Here is a 20,245-nt window from a genome sequence, read left to right as displayed (position 1 = left end):
CTTTGACCTAACCAGTATACTTTCAGGGAATTTTTGTAATAAAATGATAAGGATGTGTGTAAAAATGTAACTATCAGGATAAATCACCAGAGCACCATTTATAAAAGCAACAAATTGGAAATTGCTTATGGGAAACAACTGAGTATTTAGTAGGTACATTACGGTACACCTATAAAACTGAATGCTCAGCACACGTTAAAATGTTATAGGAGAACAATTTATTGACATGAAAAGGTGTTGAGGACATACTGATGTGTGAACAAAGTAGACCATGACATAACACAGCAATGATTGTGTTTTTGTAAAAAAAATACGTATGTATATATGGCAAAAAAATAGTAGTGGGAAGAGCACTTAACTGGAAACTGTGCTTGTCCCTGGGAAAGGAGCATACAGATATTTAGTTGGTTCTTTGTTTGCATTTCCAGTTTTCTCTATAAGTCACACAATTTGCTTTTATAATAAGAAAACGTTAAGCTATTTCAACTCTTCATTTTGATTAAAACCAAATCCATTTTTTAAAAAAAGTCTTCACAAGCAGAAATGATTTGCAAGTTGCTACAGAGGCAATGATTCCGTCCTCTGCCAAACCTGACGGGAACTTTCACAATCACAGCCCAAGTCAGCTTCTCCCTGAGTTAGACTTGAGGGGAGAAGGGAGGTTCCTACAGCGCCAGAGTGCTCACAGGGGCTCGCGTGCCCTGACACCAAGCAGTTCACCACCAGCCGGCCCAGGCCATCCTATTCTTGCTGAGTCACCAGCCTCATCATTTTCAGAGCCGTGTCCCCTTGGTCGGAAGGAACCTGGAAGCAAGTAGGATCCGTGTTAGTGCTCCCGGTTCCCTGCCTGGGGCTGGGGTCAGGGCTGGCACCCTGAGACCCTGCCCCCGGGAAGGGGACCAGCTTTGTGACAACAACCTGGGAGGACAGCCGCACATGGGTGCCATCCTGAAGAGAGCATCCCTCTGTGAAATGACCCCCGTGCTGGACAAACACTTTCCCGAGCTCCCACGCTGCTGGGCAGCAGGGGTCCAGAGGAGTCAACATTTAGAAAGGAAATGTGCCTGCTTTTCCATACTGCATTTCCAGAGCCACTGCTCACGTGCACCCCCTGCCTTGTACCCTGCACTGCGCTCAGCCTTGCAGATGACTGAGCTCTAATATCACTCCCTCAAAACATCAGGGAGGACTTCCCTGGTAGTCCAGCAGTTAAAAATCCTCCTGCCAAAGCAGGGGACATGGGTTCGATTCCTGGTCTGGGAAGATTCCACATGCTGCGGGGCAACTCAGCCCTTGTAGCCCAGGCTACTGAGCTGGTGCTCTGGAGCCCACGACCTGCAAGGACTGAAGCCTGTGTGCCCAGAGCCCCTGCTCTGCCATGAGAGAATCCACTGTTTTTCTCTTGTGAACCACAACTAGAGAAAAACCTAGCACAGTCAAAAAATCAGGTAAATAAATAAAACAAAACAGTACAGCCGTTAAAAAAAAAAAAAAAAAGCAAAAAATGTTAGGGAAAGACAATTCCTCCCTCTCTCCTATCCAGGACAAACTGTCCAGAGGAAAGCAACATTCAACTCATTTAACCCGAAGAGCAGAGGGTAGAGACCCCAGCATTAAATCTCTCAGCAGATTGACTATCTCACTGAAGCACCAACAGAGCTTCAATAGAGACCCCGAAACACCACCAAGCCCAAAGAACCTATGAGACCAGTGCATGTGGCTCCCTCCACTCCCAGAGCCGTGAATCTGGAACAGACGCTGACTCTCACCATATGTCCAGCTCTGAGAATCCAGTAGAAAGCCAGGTTCTTGTGGGACTTGACAAAGGCAGATGTTTCTGAAGATGTGGGGTCACTGTGCAGGGGCTTCCACTTCAGCTGATTGAATTTGGGCAATTCTTCCCATTTCAGTTTTCGCATCCAGGTCTCCTGACCTGGCGAGAGGGACAAAGCATGTCCAGTGTAGGACATCGGGCGGGACCTGAGACTCTGCATTTGCAGCACCAGGTGCCCCAGCCACAGCCAGGCTGCCCAGGGCAAACCTAACAGCTGTGCTTCTTGCCCATGACCCTCCCGTGGCTCCCCGGCTCCGAAGGAAGGAGCCTGGGACCTCTGGAAGCAGACAGGGCTGCCAGGAGGACAGAGAAGCCCCAGGTAACGAGACGATGGACCATGTGGCGAGTTCATGGAAGAAATGCAGAACCATTTCAAAATGTCCTCAGTGACCTTGGCTCACAAGTTGCAGAAATATTCAATCCTGCTCACACCCACCAGATCATGTGCCTCATGCCTGAGAAACTGCCTGAGCCTCTCCCTGGCCCTCCTGAAACAGGAGGTAGGTACGGGGGGCAGCCAGCATGGCAGGGACCCACAAAGACCACATCCCCTGAGTCCCCAGCTTTATAGGGTCAGCAGGCTTCACCTTGCAGTGTTACCTTCTCCTTGACACAAAAAGAGAGCTTTTTCCCTTAGCTAACTGGTGCCTTTGTACAATGGTCAAGGAAACGTCTTCTTTCTAAATTCTGAGATGGGGGTGGGAATTATCCTTTTCTTTAATCATACCTCTAAAGGTCAACATTAAGAAAAACAAAACATTCAGAAAACAAAGATTATGGCATCCGGTCCCATCACTTCATGGCAAATAGATGGGGAAACAATGGAAACAGTGAGAGACTTTATTTTGGGGGGCTCCAAAATTTTAAATGGGGGGGCTGCAGATGGTGACCGCAGCCATGAAATTAAAAGATGCTTGCTCCTTGGAAGAAATGCTATGACCAACCTAGACAGCATATTAAAAAACAGACATTACTTTGCTGTCCAAGGTCCGTTTAGTCAAGGCTATGGTTTTTCCAGTAGTCATATATGGATGTGAGAGTTGGACTATAAGGAAAGCTGAGCACTATAACTGCTGCTTTTGAACTGTGGTATTGGAGAAGACTCTTGAGAGTCCCCTGGACTGCAAGGAGATCCAACTAGTCCATCCTAAAGGAGATCAGTCCTGAATATTCATTGGAAGGACTGATGCTGAAGCTGAAACTCCAATACTTTGGCCACCTGATGTGAAGAACAGACTCAGTGGAAAAGACCCTAATGCTGGGAAAGATTGAAGGCAGGAGGAGAAGGGGACAACAGAGGATGAGATGGTTGAATGGCATCACCGACTGGATGGATATGAGTTTGAGCAAGCTCCAGGAGTTGGTGATGGACAGGGAAGCCTGGCGTGCTGCAGTCTATGGGGTCGCAAAGATCAGACACGACTGAGCAACTGAACTGACTGACTGAAGACCTCGAAAGATGGACAGGCCAGACTTCTCTGAGGGGGTTGCAACCTTGGGCAACAGCCAAGGTCAGAGGTGGATGCAGGTAATGGAAAATGGCCTTCCTCCTGCCACATCAATGTCACCGCTCCCCACCCCACCCAAGGGGCCAGCTCCATGCACGATGCTGCCTCCTCACTGCCCTCGGACCGGCTCCTACCCATGGTGTCCACAATGAGGTCGAGCTGTCCGTTGTACACGGTCACATTGACCCCGGCTTCCAGCAGGCTGTCCACAATGCTGATGGCCGGCTTCATGAAGTCCCCCTCCATGTTCAGGAAGACGCTGGCAGCCTGGCCTGTACAAGGGGAAGGAGAAAGTGAGAGCAGCTTGGAACCTGCCTGAACAAGAGGCGTTCTTTAGTCCAGAGCCTCCAGCAGCCCAAGAGTGACCGCCATGCACTGCCTGACGAAGACTGAACACACAGCTGCCTCCCCAACAGAACCTGCTGGCCCAGAAATCCGTGTCCCAAGCTGGCCGTGCAGAAGGCAAGCACTAACAGCACATGAGCTCTGCTCACTCAGGTGCTTGTGACGAGAGCAGATGCCATTTGTCACGAGGGCTGGAAACCGAGAGAAGGCCAATGCCCAAGGAAACAGGACTGATCTCCTTTGGGATGGACTGGCTGGATCTCCTTGCAATCCCAGGGACTCTCAAGTCTTCTCCAGCACCACGGCTTTGGGGTTGGTGTTAGTTTTCCTCCTTTACTGAGTAACACCAAGGCTGAGGTCTCTGATTTTTGTTTTCCCCCAGGGCCAGGTGTTAAGTACTGAACAAGTAGGGCTACCTGAAATCATCAACAAACCGGCCCTGAACATAGCTGGAGCTTGTGCCTGGTACAGCCGCATGGATGACCAGCCCTGGGCAACAGGGGAGGGGGGCGGTCTGCACAGCATTCTTGTTGGATCCTTGACCACGTTGAACAAGGGCAACAGCCACCACTGAATTTTATCTGCCAGTCACTGTGCTAAGTACGTCCAGTGTCAGCAACATCCCATGGCCTCCTTCCTTCATCAACTCCGTGCAAGGAACATGAAGTTCAGAGAGGCTGAGAAACACACCCTGGGCAACACAGCCCGTGGCGAGCTGGGACAGGAACACACACCTGACAATACTGCAAACTGGGCTCAGGACACTGAGGGTGCCCAGAAAGGAGAGTCTCCTTTCCAGACCCTACACAGGCACACCCAGGGCCAGGGGGAGTTTGCTCTTAGCAGTTTTCATCTGCAAAAGTCCCGAAAATGAGAGAAGCCGGGGCCAGATGACACAGCCGTGAGGGTAAGAGGAAGGGGCTGAGCTGACAAGGTGTGTTCTTGTGAGCCTGGCCTGCACCTGGCCTCCCGGGGGTACTCACATCTGCTCCTCCTCAGCAGCACAGCCCACCATGGCTGTCTGCACCCCTCACAGCTCTGAAACTGTATTCTTTTATTTGAGCCAACTTCCCCTTCATTTCTAGAAAACTCCAGGAGATGACGGGGACAAGACGACACCAGGTCTTGGACGAGTGCTCTGCTGACTGAGGGCTGGGAGGCTGGCTGAGTCCCAGTCTCTCTGTAGCTGTCAAGGTTCCACCCCACGGAGCATAGCTTTGGGGGCTCTTGGACATGAACAAAACCCTCCTCAGCTTGGCGGGCTCCCCCTCCAGGAGCATGGCAGTCCTGCTTGCTCATGGCTTTCCCGCAAGATTGAGCAGGAACTTACGCTGGATTATTTTTCACTGACCCTGGTCCCTGAGGACCCCAATATGTCACCCCTGTGACCTTCAGCCCAGAAGGCAACAGATGCCAGACCTCATCATCCACATCAGGACACCTGCAGAGGCCGGCCTGCTCACACCCTGTCCAAAAATGATTTTTTTTCCCAACACACTCACAACCAACCGTGGCCTTGGGCATGGCTTTTTAAAATCTCAAGCTTTTCTTACGGACACGGACATACACGTAGATGAAAGGGTGATGATGATTCTCGTGGACCCACTCCTGGCTTCAGCAGTGACCGACCTATAACCAACCACTTCATTTCCTTCCCCGCCCACGTCCCTTCCCAAGCCTTGATTCGGAACCAGTTTTGGCATCCCACTCACTGTCTCTTTGTCTGCCCAGCCATCCGATGTGAACAGTAATAATGTTCTACCTGCAACTAAGCACATCATCACCACCACAAACACCCATTCTGCAAATTAAGACTTTGAATGGTCACCTCTGTCACCCCCGGCTCTACAAACAACACTTCATTAAGTCACACAAGTTACCTCCCCAGGTGCAATCCTCAGGAATAATCCTGAGCTTCTTCCTGATGGGGCCATTCATGAGCTGACTTAAGGCATCCTGTTGTAGATGTCTCACGTGGCGCTGGAAAAGAAGAGCTAAAACAAACAGGTACACGGTGAGTCAAAGGACTGGAAACAAGACCAAGAGGCCCTCTTTTCTAAGCTGCCAGGGATGCTGTGAGAGGGAGGCTTGCACCTGGAAGATGAAAAGTGGTCCCCCGATTCCCCCGGGGAAAGTCAGGAACCTGTTCCAAGTGGAGAGGCTTTATTGGCTTTGACTGGTGCATTTTATGTCCTTTGGGGCCAGTAAGGTTCTCCAGCACGGCCTAAGGAAATCAGCTGAGTGGAACCTAGAGGCCTCCAGCAGCTTCTGTATAAAGATAGGATATCAGGCATTCAGCACCCGCAGTGAAGACAATTCAATCCAGGCTTTAGGAGGCTTAACATTGTAATTCAATGTGTAGAAGCTGGTTTCCAAATTTCAAAAACACCATGTTAAGTGCAAGACTACCTCGTGGATGAGTCCATCAATGTGAAATGTCCTAAAAAGGCAAATCTAGAGACAGAAAGCAGGTTAGTGGTTGCCTGAGGCTGGAAGCGGGAAAAGAAATTGACTACAGACAGACATGTGGGATCTTTCTGGGGTGATGGAAATGTTCTAAAACAGGATCGTGGTGATGAAATGTTCTAAATACACTAAAACCCACTGAATTATACAACATGGGTGAATGTTATGGTATGTAAATTATATGTCAATAAAACTTCTCAAAAAATTGGTAGAGGCAGGGAAGCTGAGAAATGGTCTCACAACGTCAAGGTCCACTCACCGAGGTGTTTTTGGGTGAATTCTAGACTCGACGCCACTGTGGACACAGGAGAGTTCTTAGTTAAGATGTTATAGAAGTTCACCCCATCTGTGTTCTGAAATACACAAGAATGAATTGGGTTATTTGTTTTCTTTGTTTATCCACTACCAGAGCTGCAAAACAGTAAGGTACCTGGCTCCCCATATCGTCCAAGGACAGCTGTAATTTTGTACATTTGCTCGGACCAGAAAGAAACAAGCTCTGGAGGCCCAGAGACCAGCAGTGCCAGCCCGGTCTCCTGGAGGTAGCTCATCCAGGGATGGCTCCAATGCCACAGAAGAAAACCAAGAGCCTGTGTGTTAATTTCCAGGAAGAATCTGCAGAGGGTCCTACATACTCAAGTCCTCAACCTGTGGATTGTTCCCTCCTGGCTCACTGCAGCCAGAATGCTGGCTGGCAAGGACCCAAACAATCACCTTGGCAAGACATATTCTTTCTTATAGAATCCATACCTTCAGCTGAGGGACAGGCAAGTCTTGCAGGGTGGGTGGCTTCCTAACCTTGTCACTGCTCAGACTGGTCAGATGTATTGTTTAGCTTGATAACCATTTCCCGGCTTGTGGGCAATCTCCGGATAGACCCCAGCCCTGACAGCACCAACCAAGGTCCCTTCACCCTCAGGGAAAAGCCAACGAGGCTGCCTGAATTCGTCCCCTCTTACCTGTTCAATGACCATTTCTGCTTTCCCCCAGAGCTTGGTGGCCTCTTGGTAGAGTTTCTTGCTCAGGGCATCCAGGACTTCCTCTGCAACCTTAGACACCTCTGCCAGACCTTGGTCGTCGAGAAGAGACTGGAATGCAAACAAGAACACTGACTTTGCAAGAGATAGAACCCTGGCATCGCACGGGGTAGGGATGGGTAACAGAAAAAGCGGGCGGCAGGAGCAAGAGGCACGTCCATAGAAAAGCACAGCATAACCAGCGCTGTGTTTGCTGATGAGGGAAATACCAGGAAATGGCAACTGAGTCTAGGTGATGGGTATATGGGTGTTCACCATGATCGTTCAACTTTTCTGCATTCTGGAAATGTCTATAATGAAAACCTGGGAGATTTTAAATGTGCATGTCTCATATCTGGAGCGATGGGATAACTGTGTTGCTGTTTCTTTAAATCTGTCCCCAAGGCCAGATGTTGCTTAGGATTTTCAGCTTGATATGGATTATCAGATAGGTCCCTAAGGGACAGTGTCAACCGCACAGACGAACCCAAATAGCTTGGACCCTTCCGCAGACAGAGCCAGAGGAAGTCAGTGGGGCTGTTAGGGTGAGAGTGGGGGCGCGTCTACTTACCATGCTGTACAGGTAGGGTCCCCAGGAGAGCACTGAGTCTAAAAGACACCACGTGAGAACAAAGTGAGTTTGCTGGGACTGTCCTCCCCTCCAAATACCCAACCAGCTTTCCTCCCAAAGCAGAGACAGAAGCAAGAGACACAGTGGCTGTGAGGCTGAAGGCTCCTTAACCTATCAGGGCTCACATCTTGGGGGCTGGGAGGTGGGGTGAGGGTGTGGGACCCTTTCTGTTGAGTCAGGGCTAAAGGCCACATTAATCTGGCCTGACGCTGGCCCAGCCAGTGAGTCAGCGCCGGGGATGGCTCCACAGACAGGCCGTGTGTGTGCAGCGGAGGCGCTTACCTGCATCTTCTAGATTCTGTGACGGTTTAAAATATTTCCCCACCCCCTGCTCTGCTCTGTACCCTGCCCGCTCCTCCAATTTGAGGACACAAGCTTCCGCCAACGAGCTAATTAAGGACGAATACTAATGATTTCATCAAGTTTCTGGGGCTATACTGCCAATCAATTCATTTCAATTCCAAAAATACACTGAGAATTTAAAGGCATGAGAATTGGCGTAAAGCCAATAACGAGTTTTATATGAGACAAATGTGAGTAAGACAACGCCTAACTTCACAGAGAACAGCTGGGCTTGGTTTGGACAAGTTCACAGTTATCATAACTAAGGCTAGTCCACTGATAGAAGTGCCAAGAAGGTACCAAGCACAGCTTTTTTTGTTGTTTTGGCTTATGTGGTTTTCTTCTGTTTTCTGTAATTTTTCTTAAATTGAAGTACAGTTGACTTACATCAATGGAGAAGGAAATGGCAACCCATTTCAGTGGGCTGGTATTCTTCAGAACAAACCCTAAGAAATGCAGACACATCAGCTCCTTCAGAAACTAGCTGTCATTCTCCTCTCCAGCTAAACCATCAAGCCTGGGCCCCAGTTTCTTATAAAGGATCAACTGCAGCCCTCCAAGGCATCCCATTTCCTGCTTTATCTAGACCAGAGATTGGCAAACCTTTTCTATAAAGGGACAAACAGTAAATATGTTTGGCTTTGCAGGTCAATTGGTCTCAGCTGCAACTACTCAACTCTGCTGTGGTAGGCTCCAAACAAATGACCTGTATTCCACAAATGAACGGGCGTGTGAGTGTGCCAGCAAAAAGCTTATTTACTAAAGCACAGTGGCAGGACAGACTTGACTTGGAGGCTGTGGTTTGATCCTGGATGTGTACCTCTGATGTCCAACAGAACTTCCTGCAGTGACAGAAACGTTCTATGTATGTGTGGTCCACAAGTCAACAGCCATGTGCAGCTACTGGATACTTTCAAATGTGAATAGTGAAGATGAAAGACCGCAATTTTTATTGTTTTTTAATTAATATAAATTTAAAGAGTCATAGGAGGCTCAGTTCAGTTCAGTCACTCAGTCGTGTCTGACTCTTTGAGACCCCAGGGACTGAAGCACGCCAGGCCTCCCTGTCCAACACCAACGCCTGGAGTTTACCCAAACTCATGCCCATCGAGTCGGTGATGCCATCCAACCATCTCATCCTCTGTCGTCCCCTTCTCCTCCTGCCTTCAGTCTTTCCCAGCATCAGAGTCTTTCCAAATGAGTCAGCTCTTCGCATCAGGTAGCCAAAGCATTGGAGACTCAGCTTCAGCATCAGTCCTTCCAATGAATATTCAGGACTGATTTCCTTTAGGATGGACTGGTTGGACCTCCTTGCAGTCCAAGGGATTCTCAAGAGTCTTCTCCAACACCACAGTTCAAAAGTATCAATTCTTCGGCGCTCAGCTTTCATTATAGTCCAACTCTCACATCCATACATGACCATTGGAAAAACAATAGCTTTGACTAGATGGACCTTTGACGGCAAAGTAATGTCTCTGCTTTTTAATATGCTGTCTAGGCTGGTCATAACTTTTCTTCCAAGAAGTAAGTGTCTTTTAATTTCATGGCTGCAGTCACCATCTGCAGTGATTTTGGAGCACAAAAAAATAAAGTCTCTCACTGTTTCCATCGTTTCCCCCATCTATTTGCCATGAAATGATGGGACCAGATGTTCTGAATGCTGAGTTTTAAGCCAACTTTTTACTCTCCTCTTTCACTTTCATCAAGAGGCTCTTTAGTTCTTCTTTGCTTTCTGCCATAAGGGTGGTGTCATCTGCATATCTGAGGTTATTGATATTTCTCCCGGCAATCTTGATTCCAGCTTGGGCTTCATCCAGCCCAGCATTTCGCATGATGTACTCTGCATATAAGTTAAATAAGCAGAGTGACAATACACAGCCTTGACATACTCCTTTCCAGATTTGGAACAAGTCTGTTGTTCCATGTCCAGTTCTAACTGTTGCTTCCTGACCTGCATACAGGTTTCTCAAGAGGCAGGTCAGGTGGTCTGGTATTCCCATCTGTTTCAGAATTTTCCACAGTTTGTCGTTATCCACACACTCAAAGGCTTCGGCGTAGTCAATAAAGCAGAAATACATGTTTTTCTGGAACTCTCTTGCTTTTTCAATGATTCAGCGGATGCTGGCAATTTGATCTCTCGTTCCTCTGCCTTTTCTAAATAAAGCCTGAAGATCTGGAATTTCATGGTTCACATACTGTTGAAGCCTGGCTTGGAGAATTTGGGCATTACTTTACTAGCGTGTGAGATGAGTGCAATTGTGCGGTAGTTTGAGCATTCTTTGGCATAGCCTTTCTTTGGGATTGGAATGAAAATGGACATTTTCCAGTCCTGTGGCCACTGATGAGTTTTCCAAATTTGCTGGCATATTGAGTGCAGCACCTTTCATCTTCACTACTCACATTTGAAAGTATCCAGTAGCTGCACATGGCTGTTGACTTGTGGACCACACAGCCTCATCTTTCAGGATTTGAAATAGCTCAACTGGAATTCCGTCACCTCCACTAGCTTTAGTCGTAGTGATGCTTTCTGAGGTCCACTTGACTTCACATTCCAGGATGTCTGGCTCTAGGTCAGTGATCACACCGTTGTGGTTATCTGGGTCATGAAAATCTTTTTGTATAGTTCTTCTGGGTATTCTTGCCGCGTCTTCTTAATTTCTTCTGCATCTGTTAGGTTCATACCATTTCTGTCCTTTATCGAGCCCATCTTTGCATGAAATGTTCCCTTTGTGTCTCTAACTTTCTTGAAGAGATCTCTAGTCTTTCCCATTCTATTGTTTTCCTCTATTTCTTTGCACTGATCACTGAGGAAGGCTTTCTTATCTCTCCTTGCTATCCTTTGGAACTCTGCATTCAAATGGATATATCTTTCCTTTTCTCCTTTGCCTTTCACTTCTTTTCTCAGCTATTTGTAAGGCCTCCTCAGACAGCCATTTTTCCTTTTTGCATTTCTTTTTCTTGGGGGTGGTCTCTATCCCTGTCTCCTGTACAATGTCATGAACCTCCATCCATAGTTCTTCAGGGACTCTGTCTATCAGATCTAATCCCTTGAATCTATTTGTCACTTCTATTGTATAATCATAAGGGATTTGATTTAGGTCATACCTGAATGGTCTAGTGGTTTTCCCTACTTTCTTCAACTTAAGTCTGAATTTGGCAATAAGGAGTTCATGATCTGAGCCCTGTCTGCTCCCAGTCTTTTTCTACTGACTGTATAGAGCTTCTCCATCTTTGGCTGCAAAGAATATAATCAAGCTGATTTCGGTATTGTGGCTACGGTTACCATACTGAACTGTGCAGATCTTCTTGAAGGCATGAAACAGGTCTGTATATCTTTCCTAGCACTGAGCACACCTGCTCACTAGCAAGCAATTAATAATTGCACATGAAAGTGAACAGTAATTCTCCTCCAACAAGGGAGTGCTTCTGGGATAGAAGAGTGGTATATAAGGTACACCTGGAAGGAGGGATTCAGGGCTGGGCAGACAGACTCAAGGGCAGGTGGGTCATGCGAGCTGAACTCGGGAGATTTTGGACCAGATGAAGAGCATGTGCAAAGCAGGAGGCTGACCTACTGGTCTCAAGGAGGAACGCACGGTGATAGCTAAGTGCCTGCTGCCTTCATGTGCATCCTGGGTTTAGCTCTGTGACTTTAGGAAAATTGCTTCCTTAGTCTCAGTTTCATCACCTCCAAACCTGGGGATAATAATACCATCCGCCCCATGGAGATGTCATTAAGCTTCAGCAGAGGTAACACATATAAAGTGTTTAGTATTGTTAACGCAGCTGTGATGAGACCCTTGAAGGACGCGGGAGGCCAGTTCTATCACACTGAGTGGGAAACTTGGCAGGAAACCCGCTGACCCCTCAGGTCTCGGGTCAAGGTTTCTGCAGCATCATGGTGTCCTGGAGGTTCATCCGGGAAGGACACACAAAGGGCAGTCCTTTTCACAATGTGGACTGAAGGACATCCCTGGTAGTCCAGTGGCTCCCAGTGCAGGGGGCCCAGGTTCAATCCCTGGTCAGGGAACTAAGACCTTGCACATCGTGCAGCTCAGCCCCACCAACACACCTTTCCCTACCCTCTCACCCCTGCCCCCTGCCAGAAAAGAAATCTGAAAATGTCCTACTTACCAATGGGAGAGATCCAAGAGTCACCCAGGGCAACCCCGGCAAAGTTGCACCGGATGGTCCCTTGCTGAATGGCCTGAAAGAGAAGCAAAGAAACATCCTTGTCAAGAAGACCCAGGGGTCTCCCTACCTTCCTCAACAGGAGGGAGTCACGCCTTAATACATGTCCTTTCCTGAGCATAGAATGCTTCTGCCCACCTCGGATGCTCTGGGTACCCAAAGACCTCAGACATCTACTAGAGGGCAAGGGTAACCGTCCTGCCGCCCACCATCTTCAAAATGAATAGGAACTGTGAAGTTCTCCCAAGGGTGTTGGCAGGATTTGTGTGGGGTCTGGTGCGGCCCCCATCTTCTTTAGAAGGGACACAGGGAATGTACAGAGTATAACCTTTACAAATTATAAATCATTACATTGTACATGAGAGTCTTCCCTATGGTTCAAATGGTAAAGAATCTGCCTGCAATGCAGGAGACCTGGCTTCGATCCCTGGGTTGGGAAGATCCTCTGGAGAAGGCAACGGCAATCCACTTCAGTATTCCTGCCTGGAGACTCCCATGGACAGAGGAACCTGGGGAGCTACAGTCGTGGGATCACAACGAGTCGGACACGACTGAGCGACTAACACTACCACTGCTGTACTGTACATAGGGAACATATGATACTGAACATCAATTATACTTCAATTAAACAAAAAGGTCACACAAGTTTACTGTAAGATACTCACAGAAGGAGGCAGGAGAAAAACGTGAAAAAAACGTTACCACTGCCCCACCGACACCCTCACGCCCATGAGTTAACCACAGGTAACATGGTATATATTATTCTAACATCTTTCTTTGGTTTCATAAGCATATATATATTCATATGTGTATATATTCACAGATCTACCCATTCTTTCTGATGGCTGCAAACTGTCCATCATGGAAGGATCCACGTATTTCACTTAAGTAATCCTCCATAGATAATAATGCTCAAAATTCTCCAAGCCAGGGTTCAACAGTAGGTGAACCATGAACTTTCAGATGTTCAAGCTGGATTTAGAAAAGGCAGAGGAACCAGAGATCAAATGGCCAACATCCGTTGGATCATCGAAAAACCAAGCAAGTTCCAGAAAAACATCTACTTCTGCTTTATTGACTACACCAAAGCCTTTGACTGTGTGGATCACAACAAACTGTGGAAAATTCTAAAACAGATGGGAATACCAGACCACTTTACCTGCCTCCTGAGAAATCTGTATGCAGCTCAAGAAGCAACAGTTAGAACTGGACATGGAACAACAGGCTGCTTCCAAATCCGGAAAGGAGTAGGTCAAGGCTGTATATTGTCACCCTGCTTATTTAACTTATATGCAGAGTACATCATGAGAAATTCTGGACTGGATGAGGCCCGAGCTAGAATCAAGACTGCCGGGAAAAATATCAATAACCTCAGATGACACCACCCTTATGGCAGAAAGCGAAGAACTAAAGAGCCTCTTGATGAAGGTTAAAGAGGAGAGTGAAAAAGCTGGCCTAAAACTCAACATTCAGAAAACCAAGATCATGGCATCTGGTCCCATCACTTCATGGCAAATAGATGGGGAAACAATGGAAACAGTGAGAGACTTTATTTTTTTGTGCTCCAAAATCACTGCAGATGGTGACTGCAGCCATGAAATTAAAAGACACTTACTTCTTGGAAGAAAAGTTATGACCAGCCTAGACAGCATATTAAAAAGCAGAGACATTACTTTGCCGTCAAAGGTCCATCTAGTCAAAGCTATTGTTTTTCCAATGGTCATGTATGGATGTGAGAGTTGGACTATAATGAAAGCTGAGCGCCGAAGAATTGATACTTTTGAACTGTGGTGTTGGAGAAGACTCTTGAGAATCCCCTGGACAGCAAGGAGATCCAACCAGTCCATCCTAAAGGAAATCAGTCCTGAATATTCATTGGAAGGACTGATGCTGAAGCTGAAACTCCAATACTTTGGCACCTGATGCGAAGAGCTGACTCATTTGGAAAGACTTTGATGCTGGGAAAGACTGAAGGCAGGAGGAGAAGGGGACGACAGAGGATGAGATGTCTGGATGGCATCACCAACTCAATGCACATGAGGCTGAGTGAACTCCGGGAGTTGGTGATGGATAGGGAGGCCTGGCAAGCTGCAATTCATGGGGTCCCAAAAGTCAGACAGGACTGAGTGACTGAACTGAACTGAAGAAATTTTAAATTTCTGCTTGATCTAAATTATGTCAAAATTATCCTTTTTGGTTTTTCATCTTATGAAAGAAAGCTTTTCCTACCCAAGATTGTAAATCTTTTCTTCTATATTTTCAAGTACACTTATAGTTCTGATTTTTACATTAAAGTTTTTAATCTATCAAGAACTGCTGTTCTGGACTTCCCTCGTGGTCCAGTGTTTAAGACTCCACCTGCCAATGCAGGAGACATGGGTTCCATCCCTGGCCCGAGAAGATTCCACATGCCTTGGGGAAACTATTCCCATGAGCCACAACTAGTGAGCCCTGCAGCTCATGAGACGCAACTACTGAAGCCTACACACCCTCAACCCGTGCTCCACAAGAGGAGAAGCCAACACTATGAGAAGCCTGTGCACTGCAGCGAAGAGCAGTGTCTGCTCACCGCAACTAGAGAAAGGCCGTGTGCAGCGACAGAGACCCAGTGCAGACAAACAAAACACTGACGCTTTATGCAAGGCAGGAATCTAACTTTACTGTCTTCCAAAGTAACAGCCATTTGTCTCCAAACCATTTGCTGAACAGTCTGCCTTTCCCTCAGTGATTTGAAATACCACCCTATTGTTTACATACGATCTTCTGTAAGGATGATATATATGTACCATATACATACACTCATGTGCATAAACATACATATAAACAAGTACAGATAAAATATGCTTCCAGACTCTTTAGCCTGCTACATTTACCTGCGTGTGTTGCTATGCCAGCACCAAACTGCTTTACTCAGCTGTATAGCTTGTTTATTATCGGACAGTGCCAACTGCACTATTCTTTTCAAAACTTTTTACGGTTATTACTACAGACTTTCTCTTACTTTCTATGTACAAGGTCCTATTCAGAGCATATTTAATTATTAGGTAAGCACAACAAGTAACATAATCAGTTTCTGTCTGGGACCAAACAACGAAGCCATCTTCCCTGTTACCTTATAAAGTTCTAGAGCAATGCCAGCAGCCATCTTTCCTCCATAGGACTCTGAGAAAATGTAGAATGGAATCGTCTAGGAAGAAAAGGAATTTACAAAGTAAATATCCTGAATGCCTTTTTTTTCCCCCCTGAACGCCTTTTAATTCACATGAGTCCATTTCAAATTTCTACTGCATGTAATGGCCAGGCAAGACAAATATGCTTCTGCTGATCTTTCCTCCCATATCTGATTTTTATGTTTCAGTAGAATACTGGGTGCAGGGTCACTCTTTCAAGCTAAAACCATCTTTAGAGATGACAGAAACAGAAGCCCACAACCTGATCCTTGGGTACAAAAAGGTGTTCTCTGGAATGAGCTGGGCATGTAACTCTTGTGGGTGTTTGCACCTAACAGATTGAGTGCTGTGACTGCGAGCCCCTCACTGAGCTGTTTCTGAGGCCCCGCTTACCTGGAAGTCTTTGCAGCAATCAAAGAAGGCCTTCAGGAGAACCATCATGTCTGATGCCACAGTGGCCAGGTCTCTGGCGTACGCATCACTCTTGTTCACATAACTGAATCCAGTGCCCACGGGGTTATCCACAAACAGGAGGCTGGCCGACTTGAGCTACATCCCACCCCAGGGAAGTCAAATGCTGCAATCAGTCAGCCAGTCCCCAACTATCTTTTGATCATCTTTTATGAGCTCAACAAAAGCCACACATGGGAGGATGTCAGTATGGTTATGGTCTGTTATTAAAATGGGTTTAAAAAAAAAATCTGGACTAGGGACACAGACTAGTACAGCAAAGAAAAGGAGAGCCAAGAAAGAGTCACATATACGTGGGGATCGAAGCATCTAGGCTGTCACTTTCACACAATACAAATGTCCTAGATGTAATACGTTAGTGCAGGGGGAACCGTGCAGTGCCAGTCTGAGCAACAGCTCGAAGCAGTAGGAGGTCTGGACCACACATATGTTTTCTTCAAGATGAACCTAGTTTCCATGTTGGCTGGCTTTGTTGAACACCATAAAAACAGAATTTATTCTACTACCTTTCCCACAGAAGTTTAGAATTTTATATCCTGAAGGATCCCTAGTAATAACACAGTCCAGCCATGTCCTTTACTGATTAGGAAATCAAAGCCCAGAAAAGGCCCAGGACCTGTCCACGGTCACAAAGTTGGATAGGTAACGGCAGCATCAGGACCAAGGCCAGCATCTCCTCACTTCCTGTTCCAGCTCTCTGCCCCAGTCACGTGACTCTCTTTGTCATGGGAGGCTTGGGGACAAGCCAGAGGGAGCACTCTGCTACTGCAAGTGGAAGTGATATTTCACCTGGAAGCATGTGTAAGAATGTTTCCGGCTGAGGGAACAGCCTGTGCAGACCCTGAGTCAAAAGTAAAATCCACTTGAAGACCAGTCTGGAGACAGACAAGAAAATCAAAGGACTCTGAGGGGAACTTCGGGAGGAGGTGTTCCTGCAGTGAGTCTCAGAGGTGAACATGGTGAGCTGGGTGTGACTGGGTGGCCCAAGGAATGAAGTCGAAGCCCAGGAATCGCCCCTGCAAAGGGCTGGAGGAAGAGGGCACTGGAGAGGAGCTGGGAGGTGTGACTGGGGGCAGCAGGAGCCAATTTCTGTGTCGGAAACTGGATCTGATCTTCCGGGAACCTGCAAGACGGTAAACTAAGGACGGACTGGCATTGGCAAGTTTGTGGAATGTGGATTACAGGGTGGGGGTGGGGGAAGCCCTTTGAAGGACCCCTGAAGGGCAGTGAAAGAGGGGTGGATGAAAATATTAACAACCTTGGGTATTAAACACAGGGCTACAAAAGGACCCAGAAACTTCCCCCAAAACTAAAACTAGGGACCCAACCAGTATTTGTACGCTAATGCTGCCTGCATTACTCATCATGGCCCAAAGGTGGAAATACCCTAAGGGTCCATCAGCAGATGGGGGAGAAGCAGAGGCACAGAGCAGAGGGTGGCCACAAGCCCAGAGCAAAACCCCCAGCCTGCTGAGCCCCTCAGCATCTGGCAGCCTGGGGGCAGGGGTCGAGCGTGGGGACAGCGGGACAGACCCCAGGCTGGAGGGAGAAGAACACGGGAGCCGGGGGCTGGGGGCTGGTCAGAGAGGGGCTAGGGGAGGAGGTGAAGCTGAGAATGAAGGCACAGGGCAGGGTCAGAGAACGAGAGGGGCATCAAAGGGCAGAAGACAAGGGTCTGAAGGCTGGAGGAAGACAAGCACTGAGATGGGAGAGGAGGAGACAGCGAGGACTGGAGGTCGTGGCCAGAGGACGGACTCTGGTGTCTGAGACTGAAGGAAGGCCTAGCACCTGGGTACTGCCAAGGTCCAGGTGTCTGCTACAGCAGACGGAGGTTTCTGCAGGGAAGTGGAGAGAAAGGTCACTGAGCTGGGAAGGTGACCGGTGCAGGACAAGCTGCGGGTGGAGAGGGGGCCTGTGGACAAGTGCCCAAGGTCCCCCTGCACACAGAGGAAGAGGGAGGGGCAGGGTGGGGCCCCTCAACCTGGGAAGGGGATGGGATCGGGTGGGGCTCAGTCTGCGAGAAGCCACGTGGCACTGAGAGTTCGGGGCCTTCCTCACTGTACCCAAGTCGTCCTTCGTGGTTGGAGATCATGATCAAGCGGTCCGATTTCCTCAAAGTTTCCAAAGCCAGTGCTGGAAGCACCTGGACCACCCTGTGGAAGAAAGAAGGAATCAAAAATAAACTCGGAGAACATGTCTGTCAAACCTTCATCATTACAACAGTGACCACATTCACTGCAAACGATTTATGATTCAGTGATGGCTGGGTCAGCCTTACACACAGGACACACTGTGTCCAGTGAAGCAGGGATGCTGAAAGCTCAGCTTCTCCATGCACCGGTGCTGAATCACATCTCAGAGAGAGAGTTGTGGGTGAAGTAGAACGTGGCAACTTTATTACTTTGCCAGGTAATGGGGGACACAGCAGGCTAATGCCCTCAAAACCAAGCATCCCAACTTGGGGAAGACAGTGACAAGTTTTATACTAAGAGAAATTGTTCAAAGAGGGGGTGATCAGCTCATAGACATTCTTCTCATGGGTTGGTGGTGAAGCAAGGAGTCAACCTCATCAACCTTCAGGTCCAACTGGTCTGGGGTCTACATGCTGGTGGGCGGCATACTATCATTAACCATTAACTTCTCCTTCCTGGAGGGGGTTTCAATATAAGCAAAATAGCTCAAAGATACTGTGGTATGTAATCTGTGATGACACCTTCAAGGATCACAGCCTTGGCATGGCAAAGGGGCCTGTGTAACTCAATGAAGCTATGAGCCATGCCAGGCAGGGTGACCCAAGACAGGTGGTTCATAGTGAAGAGTTCTGATGAAATGTGGTCCACAGGAGGAGGAAGTGGCAAACCACTTCAGTATTCTTGCTGAGAAATCCATAAATAGTATGAAAAGGCAGAAATATATGACACTGGAAGATGATCCCACCAGGTCAGAAGGTGTCCAATATACTACTGGGGAAAGGTGGAAAGCAATTACTAACAGCTCCAGAAAGAATGAAGAGACTGGGCCAAAGTGGAAATAATGCTCAGCTGTGGATGTGCCTACTGGTAAAAATAAAGTCTGAGGCTGTAAAGAATACTGCATATGAACCTGGAATGTTAGGTCCATGAATCAAGGCAAATTAGAAGTGGTCAAACAGGAGATGGCAAGAGTGAACATGGACTTCTTAAGAATCAGTGAACTAAAATGGATGGGAATGGGTGAACTTGATTTAGATGACCATTATATCTACTACTGTGGGCAAGAATCCCTTAGAAGGAATGGAGCAGCTCTCACAGTCAACAGAAGAGTCCAAAATGGGGTAATTAGATGCAATCTGAAAAAAGGCAGAATGATTTCAGTTCATTTCCAAGGCAAACCATTCAAGTCACGGTAATTCAAGTCTATGCCTCAACCACTGATGTCAAAGAAGCTGAAGTTGACTGGTTCTATGAAGATCCACAAGACTGTCTAGAAGTAACACCAAACAAGGATGTCCTTTTCATCTTAGGGGACAGGAATGCAAAAGCAGGAAGTCAAGAAATATCTGGAGTAACAAGCAAGTTTGGCCTTGGAGTACAAAATGAAGCAGGGCAAAGGCTAGCAGGGTTTTGCCAAGAGAACACACTGGTCACAGCAAACATTTTTATCTAACAACATGAGAGTTAACTCTACAAATGGACATCACCAAAAGGTCAAAACCTAAATCAGACTGATTATATTCTTTGCAGCCGAAGATGGAGAAGCTCCATATAGTCAGCAAAAACAAGACTGGGAGCTAACTGTGGCTCACATCATGAGTTCCTTATTGTAAAATTCAGACTTAAGTTGAAGAAAGTAGGCAAAACCACTAGGCTATACAGGTATGATCTAGATCAAATCCATTATGATTATACAGTGAACGTGATTAATAGATTCAAGGGATTGTATCTGGTAGACAGAATGCCTGAAGAACTACGGATGGAGGTTCATAACATTGGACAGGAGGCAGTGATCAAAACCATTCCCAAGAAAAAGAAATGTAGCAAGGCAAAATGGTTGTCTGAGGAGGCCTTACAAATAGCTGAGAAAAGAAGAGAAGTGAAAGGCAAAGGAGAAAAGGAAAGATAAGCCCATATGAATGCACAGTTCCAAAGAATAGCAAGGAGAGAGAAGAAAACCTTCCTCAGCGATCAATGCAAAGAAATAGAGGAAAACAGCAGAATGGGAAAGGCTGGAGATCTCGTTCAGAAAACTGGAGATATCAAGGGAATATTTCATGCAAGGTTTGGCACAATAAA

At 47.2% G+C, this 20,245-nt stretch overlaps 1 protein-coding gene across 1 annotated transcript in view; it reads right to left on the bottom strand.

The window, feature by feature from the left end:
- Window positions 1–201: 201 nt before the first annotated feature.
- SCPEP1 (serine carboxypeptidase 1) overlaps window positions 202–20,245 on the bottom strand; it is a 29,951-nt gene continuing 9,907 nt past the window's right edge. Inside the window, exons 3-13 of the mRNA XM_055399061.2 lie at window positions 18,038–18,127; window positions 15,897–16,052; window positions 15,446–15,520; window positions 12,277–12,349; window positions 7,741–7,778; window positions 7,113–7,241; window positions 6,413–6,506; window positions 5,568–5,681; window positions 3,477–3,614; window positions 1,770–1,933; window positions 202–804 (exon numbers count right to left, since the gene is read on the bottom strand). Coding sequence (XP_055255036.2) covers window positions 742–804; window positions 1,770–1,933; window positions 3,477–3,614; window positions 5,568–5,681; window positions 6,413–6,506; window positions 7,113–7,241; window positions 7,741–7,778; window positions 12,277–12,349; window positions 15,446–15,520; window positions 15,897–16,052; window positions 18,038–18,127 — 1,134 coding nt within the window. The 3' untranslated portion in view covers window positions 202–741. The remainder of the gene's footprint in view (window positions 805–1,769; window positions 1,934–3,476; window positions 3,615–5,567; window positions 5,682–6,412; window positions 6,507–7,112; window positions 7,242–7,740; window positions 7,779–12,276; window positions 12,350–15,445; window positions 15,521–15,896; window positions 16,053–18,037; window positions 18,128–20,245) is intronic.

This window comes from Moschus berezovskii, chromosome 20 (assembly GCF_049115385.1).
Source record: "Moschus berezovskii isolate FMDL1 chromosome 20, NW_MosBer_1.0, whole genome shotgun sequence".
In the NCBI taxonomy this organism is placed as follows: domain Eukaryota; kingdom Metazoa; phylum Chordata; class Mammalia; order Artiodactyla; family Moschidae; genus Moschus; species Moschus berezovskii.
Note: the sequence above shows the minus strand (reverse complement) of the source record. Positions and strands in the feature narration are given on the sequence as shown.